Genomic DNA, 18,484 nt, shown 5'->3' with positions numbered 1-18,484 from the left:
ATTAATCATCCCTCTCTGATGTGATCATATCCCTTGTGGACTTTAAGTAGAAAATAAATAGTGAGTAATATGGGATATTTTACAGTTTGAAAGTTTGTTTCATCATCAGTAATTAACCCTAATCTGTACCATTTTGATACAAGCTCATGGGCCATGGCCTGTATTCTCTAAATGGATTCTAGCCATTATACTGCAGTCCCGCTTGATGAGTACCACAATGTCACCACCTTAATTGGCTTGTTTGATAACCAATTTTTCATCTTGACTCAGGTTCTTCAGAGCCTTTCTTTCAATGGTTGCCAGATGTTGTGTTTGTTTGTTTGTTTGTTTGGTTATTTATTTATATAGCACTCTAGACCCAGGAGTAAAAGGGTACTTAAGGACAGGTTACAGAGTACAATATATATAGAATTTGCAGTTATATCTTTTGTAGAAGTAATATACAATATATACAGTCAGAGGTGGTTAGAGCATACAGTTAAACATTTGAGTGGTATGTACAGTATATACAGAAGTCATGGTCTTAGTCCGACATGGGATTGGTTTTGTCCGTAGCCAACCAATGACTAGTTTCCTGAACAGTTGGAAGGATTCAGGCGATTTGATGTTCAACGGCAGGGTCTTCCAAAGTTGAGGGGCGAGGACCGTGAAACTTGAGCCTCCGGCTCTTTTAGAGGTGAATCTGGGCACAGTAAGGCAAAGAGTGATGGAGGATCTAGTGATTCTGGTGTTCGGCTTCAAAGTGAATTTGTTGGTGAGATAGGGAGGGGCTAGGTGGTTTAAGGCTTTGTAGGTGAGGCACAGGGTTTTTAGGTCAATTTTTTGTTGAATGGAGAGCCATTTGCAAGAAATTCTGATGGGGGAGATGTGCTCTCTCCTAGGAATGTTTAGTGCTGCTCGCAGCGCATTGTTTTGGAGAACCTGAAGTTTATTGATTATACTTTGGTTGGCACCTAGGAAAAGGATATTACAATAGTCAAGCTCAGATTGTATGAGAGCCCTGGCCAGTGAGAGGCAGCTGTTAGTGGATAAAAAAGGTCTGCTGGCTCTAATTAGTTTCCCAGTGTAGGTGGCAGTTGAGGCGGTCTTGTTGACTTGTTTAGAGAGGTTGGTATTGGCATCAAGATAGAAGCCTAGGGTTTTCACATTTTCAATGACGGGGATGGTGTTACCATCGATGATGATGTTGGTGTTGTCAGGGCTGAGTTTCTGTAAATTGTTGGGTGATCCGACTAGGAGGAGCTCCGTCTTCTCATCGTTCATGCAGAGGCCGTGTGTGGTCATCTATTGCCTGAATGATGGAGAAGATTTTGTTGATCTTGGTGACGTCAACCTTATAGTTGCCAGAGATGGTGAGGAGTATCTGAGTGTCATCCGCATAGTTGGTGTAGGTGACACCCAGATGGTCCAGTTAGTCAAAGAGAGGTTTTGTAAAAATATTGTATAGGGTGGGGGAAACACACGAACCTTGTGGGACACCACAGGTAATGGGAATGGGGTCTGCTGCAGCCGCAGGTGAAAAGACCCTCATGGTTCTGTTGGCTAAGAAGGATTGTATCCACATGACAGCTGAAGAGGAGAATTGGGCAGCGGATGAGAGGTGGTTGCAGAGTATTTTGTGGTCGACCAGGTCGAAGGCTGCTGAGAGGTCTAGAAGGTGCAGGATGGCAGTTTTACCTTTGTCTTTGATGTCATCAATCTGACTTTTCAGGTCAACAAGGGCAGTTTCTGTTCCATGTTGAGGTCGAAAGCCAGATTGACGCAACCCTAACAGTTGGTTGGACTCTAAGTAATCCTGTATTAAGTAGGCAACTCTATCAAGGATTTTTAGCAGGAAGGGGACTGTAGCTATAGGCCTGTAATTAGTGGCAATGGCTGGGTCTAGGGATTGTTTTTTTAGGAGAGGGAGAACCCATGATTGCTTCAGATTGTTAGGTATAGAGTTGGTGGAGAAGGATAGATTTATAAGTTTGGAGATGAAGGGGGATAGGTCTCTCGCTGCATCTTTGATGATCTGGGCAGGGCAGCTGTCCCCTTTGCAATTAGAAGGTTTGAGGGATGCTATAATTTTTTGGACTTCCGGTATAGTGACCTTTTTGAAGGTGAAGCCAGAGGTGGTATTGGTAAGGGTGGATGTGCTGAACCAATGGTGTGAGGGTATCCGCCGTAATGTTGCGCTTGTTTCTAGTTAGGCAGGCTGGTGTAATGCTCACCTGGCTCCCACGGAGGCGCGGGCGTGGCTGGGACTGCTGTGACCTCTTCTGCAGAGATGCGTAAGACCCGGAAGATGGACTGGACTGGATTCCCCAACCTGGCTTTTCTGGCTCGGAGGAATATCCCACTGTGTGTGAAAAGGAAGGGTTAATAGTCTGCTGGTGATGTTCCGACCTCCCACTTCCCTTCTCTCCCTTAGTGAAACCCTTTTTGGATTCCCTGCGAAGACTCACCTTAGGGACCAAAATGACGAGCTCTCCATCCTGCTTCTGATGCAGGGGCACATTGTGATTCCAGTTACTTCACTGGATTGATGAGTTTAAACTAGTTTGTCCAGTCCCGTCGTACCGCAAATGTTTATGGCAAGTTTGGGTTTATATTCACTCATCTGTTCTTTTCTTTCGCAGGTGCTGGAGAAGATTCCGGGCTGCAGGCAATTTGGATGAAGCCAAATTCTGGTAAGAATTCCGATGAGAGATTCCTTTGCAGTTTTAAGTATCCCCTTCAATGTCAAATGTCTTTTTCCTCATAGGGGCCGGGGTACGGCAATGCCAGAGGTAAGGCGCCGACCCGAAAAGAGCTGCTATGTCTCTCTTGCAAATGGGTAAGTCTTGAGTGAGCGTATTGCTAATGTTCTCACATGCTCTCACTAATACAATGTCTGTTTCTTTTCCCCTTAGGGGCCGGGGTGCTGAGATGCCGAAGGTATGGCACAAACCCGAAGGCAGAGAGGGAATTGAACCACAGGTAAGTTCTACTTAGATTCGTGTTTCCCTTCTCACCTCTCTTTCTCCTTCCTTCCAATAGGTGCTGGATGGCGGTGGAAGCTCCAGATGGACGTCGCAGGACTCGAAAACGCTACATGCATGTGAGTGAAATGCAGCATGCTGCGCGCGACGCGATGTGCGTTTAAAATGTTTGCCTTCTTTGCAGGATCGTCGGCGTGCAGAATCCGGAGTGCAGATGTATCAGGTAAGGTTCTTGTTTTCACCTGTTCTCTTCCCTTTTCTTCTTTAGGTGTTTCCAGGATGCTGGCAGGCGTGATGGAAGACCAAGGCAGGGGCAGGCACGGTGAGCGTCCAGCTGCTAAGTGCAGAACAACGCGAAGCGTGGTCTGCTGCTTGGGTATGGCTTAAATAGCCTTTCAAGTAGTTCCAGGTATGTATTCTTCCCCCAGAAATATGTATTCCTCCACCGGTCACACCCTAGAGATCAAGTAGTCCCTAGAAAAATAGTTCCTTCCAGTCTTGGAAGTTGCAGCATGGTCTGCACAGGTAAGTTTACACCAAGCACTACTGCCAACCTACTTCTGTATGAGCCTGGCGCTGATGGCGCCAGGACTGATGTCCCCTATGAGCCTGACGCCAACGGCGCCAGGACTGAGTCCAAAGGGCCCCCATCTGGGGCTGCCAGGACTTCCCTTGAATGCATGGTGTCTGTCTCTGAGGGTGCTGGGCCTGGTTTGGCTCCTTGGAGGCAGACATCATGACAGCTGGCACGTGGGGGCGCTGTTTGGGATTATGGTTATTAATGCTAATGTCAAATGGTATTAGGAAATGGTCCATCCATACAAGAGGTTGGGGGGCTTTGCAGGTAATATTGCAATTATGGGCTGCGACCCAGTCAATGGTTCTGCCTTTCTGATGGGTGAGGGTGGAAGAGTTACTGTTGGAGAGTTGTAGTCGTTTGGCCTCAATTTTGGATTGAAGGCCGATGATTTTGTTGGCAAGGGCATTTTGGATGCTAGAGCACCAAGGTTTGTCTTTCACACAGGTGTCAGTCGGTGGGTTGGGATTTTCTAATTCCTTCAGGATGGTGAAGAGTTCTTTAGCAGAGGAACCAGCCTTGTCTATTCTCACATTGTAAGCTTCCTACTTAGTGCAGATTATCTCTTTTTTGTTGTGAGATTGGTTTTATTTTCGGCTGTTGGGGTTGTTTTCCATAGGGTTTCCATCTTGGCTTTCTTTTTTCTGAGAGTTTTGAGTTCAGGTGTGTACCAAGAGTTCAGATGCGCTCTAGGTTTACCTTTACGTAACTTTAGTGGGGCCACGGCGTCAATGGCGTTAGTCATGGCATCATTGTAGGTGCTGACTAGGAGGTTGAGGTCAGCATTGGCTGGAAGCGAGTTTAGGAAGGGGAGAACCAGTGGTGTGAGGGTATCCGCCGTGATGTTGCGCTTGTTTCTAGTTAGGCAGGCTGGCACGTGGGGGCGCTGTTTGGGATTATCGTTATTAATGCTAATGTCAAATGGTATGAGGAAATGGTCCGTCCATACAAGAGGTTGGGGGGCTTTGCAGGTGTTATTGCAATTATGGGCTGCGACCCAGTCAATGGTTCTGCCTTTCTGATGGGTGGGTAGTGTGTTGACTTGAGTATAGTCATGCTCCGATAGGGCGTTTGTGAGGGAGGAGACAGTAGTGTTGTTAGGGTTGTTGTACCCTAGATTAAAGTCTCCTAGAATGATATTTTGTGAAAGAGGCTTAGAGTTCTCGGCTATTAGAGAAGTAATGTCTTCCTCGAAGGTGCCTGTGGGACCAGGGGGTCTGTATATTAGTTGCAAGGTAATTGTGCTCTTAGGGGTGGTTTGTATTTTGATGGTGAGATGCTTGCATGATGCTAATGGAAGGGAGGTGATAGATCTAAGGTTGAGTGAGGATTTGAAAATGAATGCTACACCTCCTCCTGTGTGTGTGTTTGCATGTATCTGTATGTGAGAGTTGAACTCATGTGTGCATGATTGAAATTAAATGTGATTCATGTTGGAGCTTTCCCACGCAGTCTGTAAAATGGCTTGTTAACACCTTGATCTGTGTCAGCAGGGCATTGCAACTGGAGTGACTAGAGGTTGTCAGCCCAGACAAAACAATGAGCTGGCCATTGACGAGCAGGACTGTTGTCCATTAATAGATGTGGAGACACATTGAGAGTTAAAGAGATTGTTATTGTGGGTTTCCGTAACACTTTTAAAATATTGTTCTTGCTGTCAGTTCTACTGTGTGAGAGATGTTTGACTTTTGGTAGTTGATGTGTGAAGATATCCTGTAGTTTGGTTTACATATTCCATGAAGTAGGGATTTTATTCTGTTCTCTTTTAATGTGTTGTCTTCTAGGCAATTTAGTTCTCCTAATGTTTGATGGTCAGAAGCAATGATGATGTTCCCTTAGGTTGTGACAGCATCTGAATATTGATCTAATGAGCGGTATTCTTTCTGATGCCTGATAGGTTTGGGTTAAACTTTCTATCCATTATTTATTTATTTATTTATTTATGTATTTATTTATTTATGTATTTATTGTGTCGTTTATATAGCGCACAAAGCCCAGAGGCATATAGGTGATTTGAACTTAATAGATTGGTAACAATTGTTTCTTACGACGAAGGTAGGTTACAGTCATAGCATGCTATATCAGAATATGCAGTTGCAGAGATTATTCAGATTTAAACAGAACACATTTTGGAAAGCCTCATGGTGTGGGGTGCTACATCAAAATATGCAGAAACAAATGGGTAAGATGCGACTTAGTTATAGGATCATATTTGGTACGTGGTGCTACATCAAAATATGCCTCATGGTGCGGGGTGCTACATCACAATATGCAGCAGCAAAAGGGTAAAATGCAACTTAGTTGTAGGATCACATTTTGGAAAGCCTCACCTCATTGTGCGGGGTGCTGCATCAAAATATGCAGCTACAAATGCGTAAGATGCGACTTAGTTATAGGATCACATTTTGGAAAGCCTACCCTCATGGTACGGGGTGATATGCCAAGATAGGCAGTTACAGGAGGGCAGGGGACATGTAGGAAGCAAATTGGGGACAGGTGATGGTAAGGCGTTTCAGTGCGGTCTTGGGCAGTCAGCAATACACAGAAAAATATTATGCATTTAAGAGCCACTTTTTTAGGTTTTTCCTGAATTTCAGGAGGCCCTGTAGGGTGTGGATTTCCTCACTAGTGTGTTTCAGGATTGGGGCACCATTGTGTAAAAGGCTCAACCTTCATGCCTTTCTCTGCAGAATCTTCTGGTTTCTAATTAAATGTAATTTCTCGATGCTTGGTCTCTGATTGGCTGGAACAGTGCAATTTCCTTTTGAAGAAATTCTGATCTTTGACCTTTAAGTTCTCTGTGGCCAATACAGAGGGCCTTTTTTTTCTCATTAGTCGCTAATCCAACACCTGTCCTCTGCAACACTGTCTCCCTACCTCCATGAGAAGACAACTGAAGCCACATTCAAACAAAAGTCTAAAACGTACCAATTTAACTTTGCTTAGTAATTACCCGCTTTCCGCACTGAGTTGCTTCTTCTTGCCCGCCATGCCTCACCCTTCTTCTCTCAATTATGAGCCAGTCATCCTTTTGTTAATATGCATGAGTGTGTTCAAATGACACATTGGTGAATATTTCAATACATATATTAATGCATGCAAAGTAAAAATGAACAACAATCTATGTCCCTTTAAATTTGAACCTTCGCTGTTCTATTTCTATGATCTTCCAACACGTACTTGTGGTTGTATAGTTCTAGTTCTCTTTTTTTATTTCCTATTAATGGAAGCTATTGTCTCCATCTTTTCTGTAACCTATGAGAGATATTAAAATGAATTATTATAAACGAAGGAGATGATAAAAAAAACTTTAGCCACTTTATTTGAGATATAGAGGTATGTCTTAAATGCTTTTGCATTATCATCTAATGCTTCAGAATGTAAAATGTGTTGAACTGTAATGACCATTAAACACAAATGTGTGCTCTCGTGTTTCAGCCAATCACGTTGCTTATGGAATCATCTGATGCAATGAACCTCGCCTGCTTAACAGCTGGATACTATAGACTGTTAGTAGATTCACGGCGATCAATATTTAACATGGCCAACAATAAAAATCCAGGAAGCCGAGATATAGGTACAGTATTAATTGCATGGGTCATTAGTGCATGTGTTTTGTGTAGCTAATGTCCTTTGAAACGTCCAGAATGTGAGCGTAGTAGAATCCAGATTGCAACAATCATGTCCCGTCACCCATATGAATAGCATACATCTCTGTTTGACTTCCTAAAATTGAAAACAGGGAGTAACAGATAAGCATGTGTCAGCCCCTTTGTTGTCACTTATGCTACTGTGTTCATGTGTTCAGACCAGTCATTGACAGTACTCACCACCGTGAAGAGATGTACTATTGTGTTTTCTACAGTTGTTTACCATTAAATATCCTTAAACTCCCAACTTCCAAAGAAAGAGAGTGTAATTCTGCAGCCTCACACTCGTATCTGTATCGCTGATTATGGTTATTATTTACTATTTAAATAGATGTTATTAAAATGGACTCTGTAGCCAGGAGGTATGAAATTAAAAGAAATCCTGTGGTATATTACAAATAAATTACATGTCGCCAAGCACTCATAGAGGCCAATGAACATTAAGGTGACATGAAATATCATCTTCAGGTGTGGTTGTGGATATTTCAATCATTATAATGAACTAACACACTTTTCCTGCTGCCCACATTTAAATGATTAGCTTATTGACCCCTATAAAGAACATTGGACCTGTCAAGGGCTTGCTGGGTAAGTAACTGCACAACCACCCCAATATACCAGACATTTGGGCAAATCATGTGCTAATGGGCTCATGGCCTCCCTCATATGTTTAAAATAGATGCTTGAATTCATCATAGCAACCAACTACACTCTGCACTGCTTCTGTAGAGAATGTCCTATCATTCTTATATAATCATATAATCACCACAAAATCAAATGAAGTCAGCATTCTAACTGAAGTGGACATATTGAAAATCAATGGTGCAAACCTGGTGCAGCCAACAGCTTAATGATCTGTGTCCTACCGCATGGCAATAGCTACAATGTGCTATTCATGATGAGAAACACATATGTACTATCCTGCAGTGTTTAAATATGGTCCTGTGAGATACCAATGCCCAATCAATTTGATTCGAAGGTAATTGACTATGCTTTTCACTCAGTCCAATTGATATGATGCCACTTAACATCAAGGAACAAGTGCATTTGCTGATATGTAGCACATCATTTTGGATGTAAAGACATTTTTGAAGTTTTCTTCAGTTGCTCGGAGTTCCGTAACTGAGAATTATTGTATCCTCATATTTAATGGCAGTTCTGCCCATTCCCATAACAGTTATTTTTATTATTTACTATTATGTATCAATTGGGACAAATAAATAGAAATATATGTCACAGTAAAACAAAAGAATCATAGAATAATGATACAACTACATTGACATTCTTACCCCAAAAGCTTATTTAATATAATGTAACCTGTATTCTGGCTTCACACATAATTAGTAATTTAATTCAATTCAAACTTGCTGATGCTTCTTTGTGCATTCAGTTATTGTGGAGATCCTTCTCCCCATAATAGTCATGCCTTTCAAACATGTCCAGCATTTAATTAAATGTTGCTTTCTTTGTCCCCCCATCCCTCCATTATCATATGATGTTCAAGTGCTGTTGCAATACAAGTGAACGGTTTTCCTGTATCAATACTTCTGAGCCTTGCTGAAAATATCCTGCATTCTAGTGCAAGTATCATTTTTATCTCATAACTCACACCATTTTTAACACATAACTCCCCTAAAGTCATGATCATTGTGCAGTCTACAAGTCTATGTGTCAAATGTCCTTCCCTCAAATTTCTGAAACATTCCGATCGTAACGTTTTGAAAAACTTTCAGTCCTATCAGTATCTGATACATCCTATGCAGTATGAAAGATTGCGTGCCTAACATATTTGTAGGTCTTAAGTATACTTGCAAGGGTCCAGTTCATCACTGCCACATAACGTTGTGATATAGAACACACGTCTTCCATCTCTAAATCTCTCTAACCACTTTAACTAAAGGTTCATCTTCCAGCAGCAATTCCTCATATCCCCCTTGCCATTTATCTTTAATAATATTGACCAATGTTCTTGTGTCACCAGCATTCATATATTTCAAAGATCTAGCTGACATTTACTTATTGATCCTTTGAAACAGACTAGTATTGATTGGAAAAAGTTTTCCTTCGTCCTATCCAAGTTGATTTAATGATCAATTCTAAAACAGTCACAAATATTATTAATTTGAGACACTTTCCATCCTAATTTGAAAATCTCACTGCAAACCTCTGACGAGTCAGGTTTATCCCAAACTGGAGTCAATGTTGCAAGACTCGGTGGATCCCAAATTTGCCAAATCCCTGTCCATACCGTGAAAAAAAATGTTGTCATCTCTGAGTTGTTCCAATACTGACTTTAATTCAATATTTCTGTACAACCAACCCAGCCCTTACCAATCTAACAAATTCATCACCATTACATTTGTCTTTAACTAAAAAAAAACATAATGTTTTAAGTGGGGCAAGCCAGTGATACAATTTTAATATGAGTAGAGACTGTCCCAGTATATTTTACCCTGCAACAATATGTACTGAAATATCCTGAAATGTTTATGTTTTCAAAGGAAATAAGTGATCAAGTATTGCAATATTATGTAAAAATGATAAAATAATGTTATCAGTACACATGGATCATGAACACAAATCTGGGTAGGATTACCAGATTGATTCATGCAATTTTACATAATAGATTGCATTTCAAATTTGACCAAACCCTGCAATTGTTTTACTCTATTCATCAAATCATCATTGATTAATTGGTATAATTGGTATGTATCCCTGTTATATTTTGCCACCTTTATTCCCACAGATCTGAGATTGTTGGTCCTTGTCAGATCGGTGTGCTGTTAACATTTCACTTACATCAGGAATAATAGCAAATGTCTGGAGTCTATCTCTTGTAATCTGTTCTCATATTTAATCATTCTGATTGGGAAAACCATACTAACTGCTTATAAGAGTATTTGCTTGACATATTCATCCACTATTCAGGGTCGCTTGATATTTCAGTGGTAAGGTCAATTGTGACATTTGTAAAGTAGTCAGCATTCAGGGTTGGCTGTCTTTGTGTGTTCTGGTAATTGCAGTCACTTTCCCATAAGATTTTAAGTTGTCTAAGTATTATTATTATTATTATTATTATTATTATTATTATTAATAATAATATTATGCCATCTAATAATAGCCTTGCTTGGTTAGTGGTGGTGGTTCACCTTTGGAATTTTTCCCATTAGACATGTTGTCATTGGTTAAATCCAGGCTGCTGTAACAAGTGGCTTTTGTCTGCTTATGTTATACCCAAAATGCCTTGTATGCAGGGCGTGGAGAAAGGGGACAGGAAGTTTGGTACCACTTTCAAAAGTCAAGAAGGTGAGGTCCTTATGTAGACTGAAGTGCCCCTCTGTGTACCTACTTCAAAACAACTCCATCAATCAGCACCCTGGTTTAACTTATATATTGTACTGCAGGGCTTTCTTTACAGTATTTGCTTGACATATTCACCCACACAAAAGTACACTATTCAGGGTGGCTTGATATTTCAGTGGTAAGGTCGATTATGACATTTGTAAAGTAGTCAGCATTCAGGGTTGTCTGTCTTTGTGTTCTGTTAATTACACTCAATTTCCCATAATATTGTAAATTGTCTAAGTATTATTATTACGATTATTATTATTATTATTATTATTATTATTGTATGGCATCTATTAATAGTCTTGCTTGGTTAGTGCTGGTAGTCTGAAACTCTTCTCTGAACAAGCAACATGAGTCAAGTACTGGAATTTCTCGATTCAGACTGCTAACCTGGATTCAATGCTCCAACCTGCAACATGTGTTCCTTTCTGGCATTTATAAGTTTATATTGCGGACATGGGCCCCATAGTTTGCAGGAAACAGCTTCTCCAGAACTGCTCCTGTCAACCGCCTCTAAATGCTTACATTAACGAGCATCATCAGAAGCGATTTCTCAACTTGTGATTCTTTTAGTTCACCTTTGGAATTTTTCCCAATAGACATGTCATTGGTTAAATCCAGGCTGCTGTAACAAGTGACTTTTGTCTGCTTATGTTATACCCAAAGTGCCTTGTATGCAGGGCGTGGAGAAAGGGAACAGGAAGTTTGGTAGCCCTTTCAAAATTCAAGAAGGTGAGGTCCTTATGTAGTCAGAAGTGTCCCTCTATGTACCTACTTCAAAACAACTCAATCAATCAGCACCCTGGTTTAACTTATATAGTGTACTGCAGGGCTGTCTTTGAGTTTCAGTTCCTAGATAACCCCAGAGGGAGACTTCCTGCACTCTATAGAAGGTGCCCAACTTTTTCAAGGGGATCAAAAGGATGGCTTCTGCCTAAGCCCAGATGGTTTGAATGAGCGAAACTGCTTCCAGACAAACTGAACCGACACAATTCCTGGCAGGAATCAGTCCCTGTCTATCAGGTTGCCAATAGAATGCATCAATTGCTTGTGGCTGTATGATGATATAATTCCTGCAATCCTCAGGTGAAAACCTACACATGGCTCATATTTCTTATTAAAACCTGCCACCAGATGGCTGGGGTCATACAATTATGTAATGGTAAACTGTTTGTTCGATATCAAAAGTAGTCCCGTTTGTATTGCAAAAATAGCCAGTGCACAGATTTCACATGCCAGATAGCAACTATTTTGAGGGCACCTTCCTGGGTGTTTATGAATGACCCCGCCCTCCAATATCTGCCACATCTGTAGCAGATTTGGCAACCAAGATCGTGTTTCCTCGTTTTAAGAAACAAAATCGGCTTGTCACTTTCTAAGAGTGAAGCCCATGTCAACTAACATGATGCTAACATGTCACTTATTCATGCCCAGAAGCAGGTATACAGGAGGTGTCTTATACGTAGATGTTGGTCAATTCAATAGTGCACACAATGACCGTCAGGCCCATCTATGTACACATCCACCAACATCCGTGTGTAGAACACAGAGTGCTGCCTGAAAGTGAAACTATTCAACAGATCTGACTTTCAGGGCAAAATCAATTTAACAGAGCTCCTAAAGTTTCAGAAATTCTGGGGGCAATTTGCCCCAGCACATGAAGGTCTGTCACGCTAAATCCTCCCTATATTAATTGTCAGCACTTGAGCATTTTCCAAGGGGACATGTAGGACTATTAGCGAGGAGCCCTTACCTTCTGCAGTGGATTTCAACGGAAAACAACTTATTTTTCTGACGACAAAAAAGTGCCTCCAAAACAGAAATAGCTCATGCTTCCATGAACAATATTGTTTTTCCTTTACAATAATTAGTTCATAATTGTAATCCGGTGGTGATCTTCATTTAAAATAATTATGTTTCAAGATCCTCTGTTTTGTATGTTATTAATGCATTTTTGAATCTTTTCAGCAATTAATAATCTTCGACACAAGTTCACTTACATTTTACTATCTCGTGTGCCTTGTTGTTCAAACATGTGAGAAACTCACATTCTAAGATTTATTTCAGATGACACGTGTTTAGCACTCATTCTGGTACTTTCCAAAGGCTCTATTATTATACATACATCGCCTTCATTGTTTGTGCCTTTCTGTGTTATGCTCAGAAAGGGAGACAGGTTTTGCAATTATCAAGCAAAAAGAGAGGCAATTTGGCGTAAGCAATGGTCGATTAATTCATGCTCTTTTTATTTAAAAGTGTAGGTTTCTTCAAGAATTGCTTTATCTTACGTAAAAGAGCCATAAACCGAATTGCTTAAAATTGCCTAATACTGCATGAACAGCACCGCTTTGTTCACTGGAGCGTTAACTGTGGTGGGTAGGTGATTTACCTTTTCGAAGAGCATTTTTTACTAAGGCAATTGCTTACCTCTTTCTTCACACTCTTAGAGATACATTAAAGACAACTGTGTCACATTACACAAAATACATACTACACACTGTTTTTCGTGCTCAATCTCTTCGAAGCATTTTGTAATCTACACATTTCAATGTTATTCTTCCTGTTTTGGATTATGCTTGCACCAACATAAACCTTCCCTTCATTGCAGTTCCCTAGAACCACTAGGAATGGCATGAGTCCTTTAAAAAATGTACATACAATCTATCTATATTTATAAAAGTGAAAATGTGTGGGTTTGTGGCTGGATTTGTGGCTTAGTGAAGCATTGTTCCTTTTACAATTCCACACTGTTTCACCATTCTGCACCAAATTGTGCATAGTTAACTGTTAGGATTCTCCGGATATTATTGGCTACATGACATTTGGACACCCCATTACATTCCCCGGATTTCAGCAAAAGTTAAAATGTGTTTGCAGGTTTGTAGCTTGGCAAATCGTAGTTCCTTATAAAATTCAATAGTGTTTCACCAATCTGCACCAACCTTTGCATAGTGACTAGTTAGGACTCCCCGGATATTAATGACTAGATATCATTTGGACACCCCACCCCATTCCCCGAGTTTCAGCACCTCCACACAGGAGACGGTTCCCTGAAATCGGCAAAACATCAATGTGGTTGTAGAAGGACCAGTCCATAACCCTAGAATAAACGGTTTCTGTGACATGTCCACTCAATGTACTGCCAGGGTGAAGCAACAGGTGGGGAGAGAGCACAGTAGGTCCCAGTATGCAGCAACACCAACTCTCGCCTCCTCCCAGTGGCTGCTCAGCGGTATGTCAGCTAGCTAGGCCCACACGCCCATTCTCAGTGCAGTTTACTTCAGAGTGCAAAGTACATCAAGTGATAAGCGAATCAGAGCGGCGACCTACAGGATCAATGATTATCAACAATTGATGAGAGTGTTGTCATGTCTGTCCACAGAACCCGTTCAGAGAACAAGTACTGTTTGCTAGTAACCCATAAATAAATTACTGCTCCAATGACCTAGTCATTCAACAAGCTATATATGTGTTGCTATCTCGAGCAATACGCAATGTTTTAGCATAGGGTTTGTAATTGCAGCAAAATATTTGGAAGGTTTGAGTTATACAGTCTTTAAAATGCATGGAAATATAAACACCCACTGTATATTTAATGGCAACAAAATAATATGTATGAATCATGCTAACATGCCACTCATGTATCTTCATTTTTGCCCACAGTTGTCAATGAAAACAAAATGAAGCAGGCTCTCCATAGCTACGACTGGAATTTTCTGCCAAAAACTGCTATCTTTGCGATAGAAGAAGATCAGGAAACTCAACAGCCATATGTAAATCCAAACCAAAAAAACTTGGAAATGGATAGCCCACCTTGTCAAAAAGACCTTCGGCAGTTATACATGGAAAGCACTTATGGTTCGGGAGGACTCGATCATCTGCTAACCCGGCCGGATGAACCAATCGAAGTTGACGTGAGAGGGGTGAACCAGCAGCCTCTGCTCTTGGTTTCAGGAGGGGAATCAACCAAAGTAGCACAGGATTCTCCAAGGAGTGCGAAAGTATCGTTCATATTTGGAGACCCCAGCTTAGACAGTATGAGCCCACCAACCTTTGGGTATGAACGACTACTCGATGAAAGCCCTGATACATTAGACAAGCAAGCAGCCATGTATTTAAACAATGAAAGTGACCTCAAAGATCTCGATACGTCAACCGACACAGAGAGCATTCAGTTTGCTGCTAGCACTGTATATGCAAACATAAACAACGGCAAAATGTTTGGGAGTACGGACGGGATTGAGGAGCCTTTGCTGCATGATATCTGCTATTCGGAAAACACTGACGATGCCGAGGAGGAAGATGAAGCAAGCTGCGAAGAAGACGTAATGGTGGGAGAAATGAACCGGACTGCTATTCTCAGCATGTCAGGCTCCGTTGATGACATCATTGACCTCACCTCACTCCCTCCACCAGAAGGGAATGACAACGAAGATGACTTCCTGCTGCATTCCTTAAACATGGCAATAGCGGCTCCACCGCCCGGCTTCAGAGACAGTTCTGATGAGGAGGACAGTCAAAACCAGTGTACCAAGTACAAAGAAGCTACAGCGCCAACTAGCAATCTACCAAATGACATTCCAGTATCCCTCATTGATGCCATTCCAACTAGCTCTGAGGGGAAATGTCAGACAGGGCTGGATGATGCAGTGGTCACAACACTTCAAGCTCTCGAAGCTCTGGCTGCCTCTGAGGATCACCAAACAGATGACAGCACAGGTTCTTTCACCATAGTTACCTTTATTGATTGACTAAGTTTCCATCTCATTCCCATGACTTATTTTTAATCCCCTGGACACATTCCATTGCCTTGTTTTGACATCATTCATATGCATCCCTTCCCATATCATATGATGGAACTACTATATTTTGATGTTGTTTGGTACATCATTTTGGAGCAAATGTGCAATGAATGCAGACTGTTCTAGAATCATTTTTTTTTCGTTTATTGATCCCAGTGTTTTAAAATGTATTCAAGTGCCTCAGATGCATTCATTAATGAGCTCTTATTTTTTGTGGCCTACAGGTGTAGGAATCTTGCGAGCTTATAGCCCGGAGTCGTCTTCAGATTCTGGCAATGAAACAAACTCTTCGGAAATGACGGAGAGTTCTGAATTAGCCGCAGCCCAAAGACAGTCCGAAAGTTCTGCGCACATGTTTTTAGCCACCAGCGAAGGTTACCAGCCCTTGTTAGAGGAGAAGATGGAATGTACCATTCAAAAGTCACAAACGGGAGGTCCGCCCATGAAATCAGCTCAGCCTGCAGCAAGCCGGCAAGCTGCAGAGCTGCAATCAAAGGTTGTGCCTTCAAACCAGCTTCTTCATTCGGATAATATGGAGATGGAGCCAGAGACAATGGAAACCAAATCGGTCACTGAGTACTACAACAAAATACACATGGGATCTTTGGTCTACTCCAAAAGAAAAAACAAGTTGGCCGATGGGGAAGTCAAAATGGCCTTCGATGTTAATGTGGCTGTCAAAAATAAATCAGAGACTAGCGAAGATTCGAAATCTAACTCTGGTACACTTTCTATAAGAGACTGTCAGCGCATGAGCCCTTTTAGCTTGGAGAGAACTGCCTTTCGTAAGGAAAGCCAAAGATGGCACGCTGCTAATGATTGTGGAGCAATCGAGAGGCAGGGCCTCGAAACTGTGACCGGGAAGACATTTCCACGAGTGTCTGGTCATGGGAGTGCCGAGTCTCACAGTAAACTGGACATTGACTATGTCCTTCAAGATGATAGTGCTTCAGGCATTGGCCAAGATGAACACTTTTTGTCAGATGAAGACTATATATCTTCAGCCAAAGACCTAAATAATTCACAAGATATTGGACTGTTTTCCATTCCTGATCATCCCCTAAAGTTTGCAGACACAGACGGCAGCATGGCTAGATTTTGCGACTATCACTTGACCAAGCGCATGTCCTCCCTCCAAAGTGAAGGTCACTTTTCAATGCAAAGCTCCCAGTGCTCCTCAGTGGATGCCGGATGCAGCACTGGGAGCAGCACCTGTGCCACCCCAATTGACTCTCCCCTGTGTACCTCTGATATTAAGCACATTCTCTCTGACTCATCAGCAAAAGGTATTGGCTACATTCCTATTGACGAAAGAGCAGGGATTCTCCCAAACCACGGTCCACCGTACAAAGAAGTACATCAGCAGGCGGAAGGCTCCTGCCACAGGATGAGTGTGCCTGGCATGCATGCAACACTGAATGCTGACCCGGTGTTTGGAACATTGCGGGATGGATGCCACAGAGCTTCCAAAATTAAAGAAACTACAGGTACAGAAATGGAGAGCCATATTGGAAGACTGCAAAAAGAAGTATTTATAGTAAAAACACACACAATGATCTATCCTTTTGACTGCCTAAGGTATGTGCACATACATTTGTGAAAATGGCTCCTTTTTGCCATTAGGATATGTGTGTGTATACTTACCCAATTGGGGAGCCAGACAGGTGCTGATCTAGTTGCCTCCCAATTCACACTGTCTGTGGTCGAATCAATGTTTTTGGCTGCACCAGTCTGTGCCCCATGTTGCGGAGAGGTCAAATGGTTTTGAACCACTGTACAGAGAGTTCATATAAATAATGTTTCTAAGAAAAACATGTCTGCAATTCACTTTTTATCTTGAAATGAAATGTTAATGTTAGCCAGAACATAAATGGTGAGCTATTTTTTTCTTTTGTCACATTGGATAGCACCAAAAATTCTCGACATGGAACTAAGCATATACCAAGATGTGTATAGGGGAGGTTCCAGCGTCATCACATGGAAAATGGTATTCATCACTTTAGCCCAAAGTAAATTGTTCAAATTGTTTTTTGATTAATTATTACAACATTTTTCCACAAAAGAATTGGTGGTGGTGTGCGGTTAGGTATATGGAAAGGGTGGTGTGATCATAGCTGCGGCAAGGTGTGGGGGTATCCCCCCCACATTTTGCACTAAAATATTAAACCATTTTATTTGCATCTAAAAAAATGTGGTGTTCTAACATAAATCCTGGGAAATGAACATGTGGCATAAAAAGTCAAAGCTATCATTGTCACCCACTATACAGCATTGTGGAAATACATAGGAAATTCAAACTTTTCTCAAAGTTAATTTGTGCTAGCAGTGTAATAAGATGTTTTCTGAAATCATGTTTGGAGGGGGGAAAAGGCTCCATTTGGAAGTGTAAATTAAGAAAAAGAATGTCCATGTTACACTCCAAACAGATTGGGCCTCATTACGAAACTGGCGGCCGCGCAATGAACGGTGCCGTTAAGGGACCAGCAACGTTCATTCCAGGCCGCCACATTACGAGATCTGCAGCGGGTCCCGCTCTGGACGCCTGGCCAGACCAGACGGGCAGAGCGGGACCCGCTAGCAGTACAGGATACTAACAACGAGCCCGTCATTAACGGGCCCGTTGTTAGCATCCTCCCCATTCCCATTGAGCCGTATGGGGGCTCAAATGGGAATGGGGACGTACCAGGTCCGAGTCCCGCGAAAGGGAATTACTGGGCCCGCTAAAGTCAGCATGGTACCCAGTTTGGGGGTAGCCTGCCAGTAAGAACAGCATGGCTACCTCCGAACTCATAATGAGGCCCATTGTCGCAAACGCGAAGCTTTCAAAAGTTGCTGATTAAGAAATAAACAAGGAATACATAACCATAAGCCCCATTTCAGCCTCGGAAATAATGCAAAAGCATGTGGTAGTTGCAGTATTCTTCCCGTTTCAGTATTCATCTCACTACAGGTCTGGAGGGATTTACCTCTGGTGGGATTACACTGGAATATTACTCCATATTACAAGATAGTATTTCACTTTTTAAATCTGCCTATTTTTACCTCCACATCAGACGTACAAGTAGAAAACGGTATAAAGTACTGACGTTTTGTTTTCTTCTTTTTAATTTGTGTTCCTGTAAAGGGGGGAATCAGAGCCACTTC

The 18,484-nt window shown here is 41.7% G+C and overlaps 1 protein-coding gene across 5 annotated transcripts in view; it reads left to right on the top strand.

Annotated features, from left to right (window-relative positions):
* The window catches only part of FRMPD4 (FERM and PDZ domain containing 4), a 1,539,383-nt gene that overhangs the window by 1,483,539 nt on the left and 37,360 nt on the right, over positions 1–18,484 (top strand). For 3 of the 5 annotated variants that reach the window (XM_069639731.1, XM_069639732.1, XM_069639733.1), the window contains 3 exons: positions 6,979–7,117; positions 14,202–15,257; positions 15,565–16,827. In XM_069639731.1, coding sequence (XP_069495832.1) covers positions 6,979–7,117; positions 14,202–15,257; positions 15,565–16,827 — 2,458 coding nt within the window. Of the gene's footprint in view, positions 1–6,978; positions 7,118–14,201; positions 15,258–15,564; positions 16,919–18,484 lie in introns of all 5 variants that reach the window. The other 2 variants (XM_069639729.1, XM_069639730.1) reach the window with 1 other exon arrangement.

The sequence above is a fragment of the Ambystoma mexicanum genome, chromosome 7q, assembly GCF_040938575.1.
Source record: "Ambystoma mexicanum isolate Mex_15411 chromosome 7q, UKY_AmexF1_1, whole genome shotgun sequence".
Taxonomy (NCBI): domain Eukaryota; kingdom Metazoa; phylum Chordata; class Amphibia; order Caudata; family Ambystomatidae; genus Ambystoma; species Ambystoma mexicanum.
This window is presented reverse-complemented; position numbering and strand designations above follow the sequence as displayed.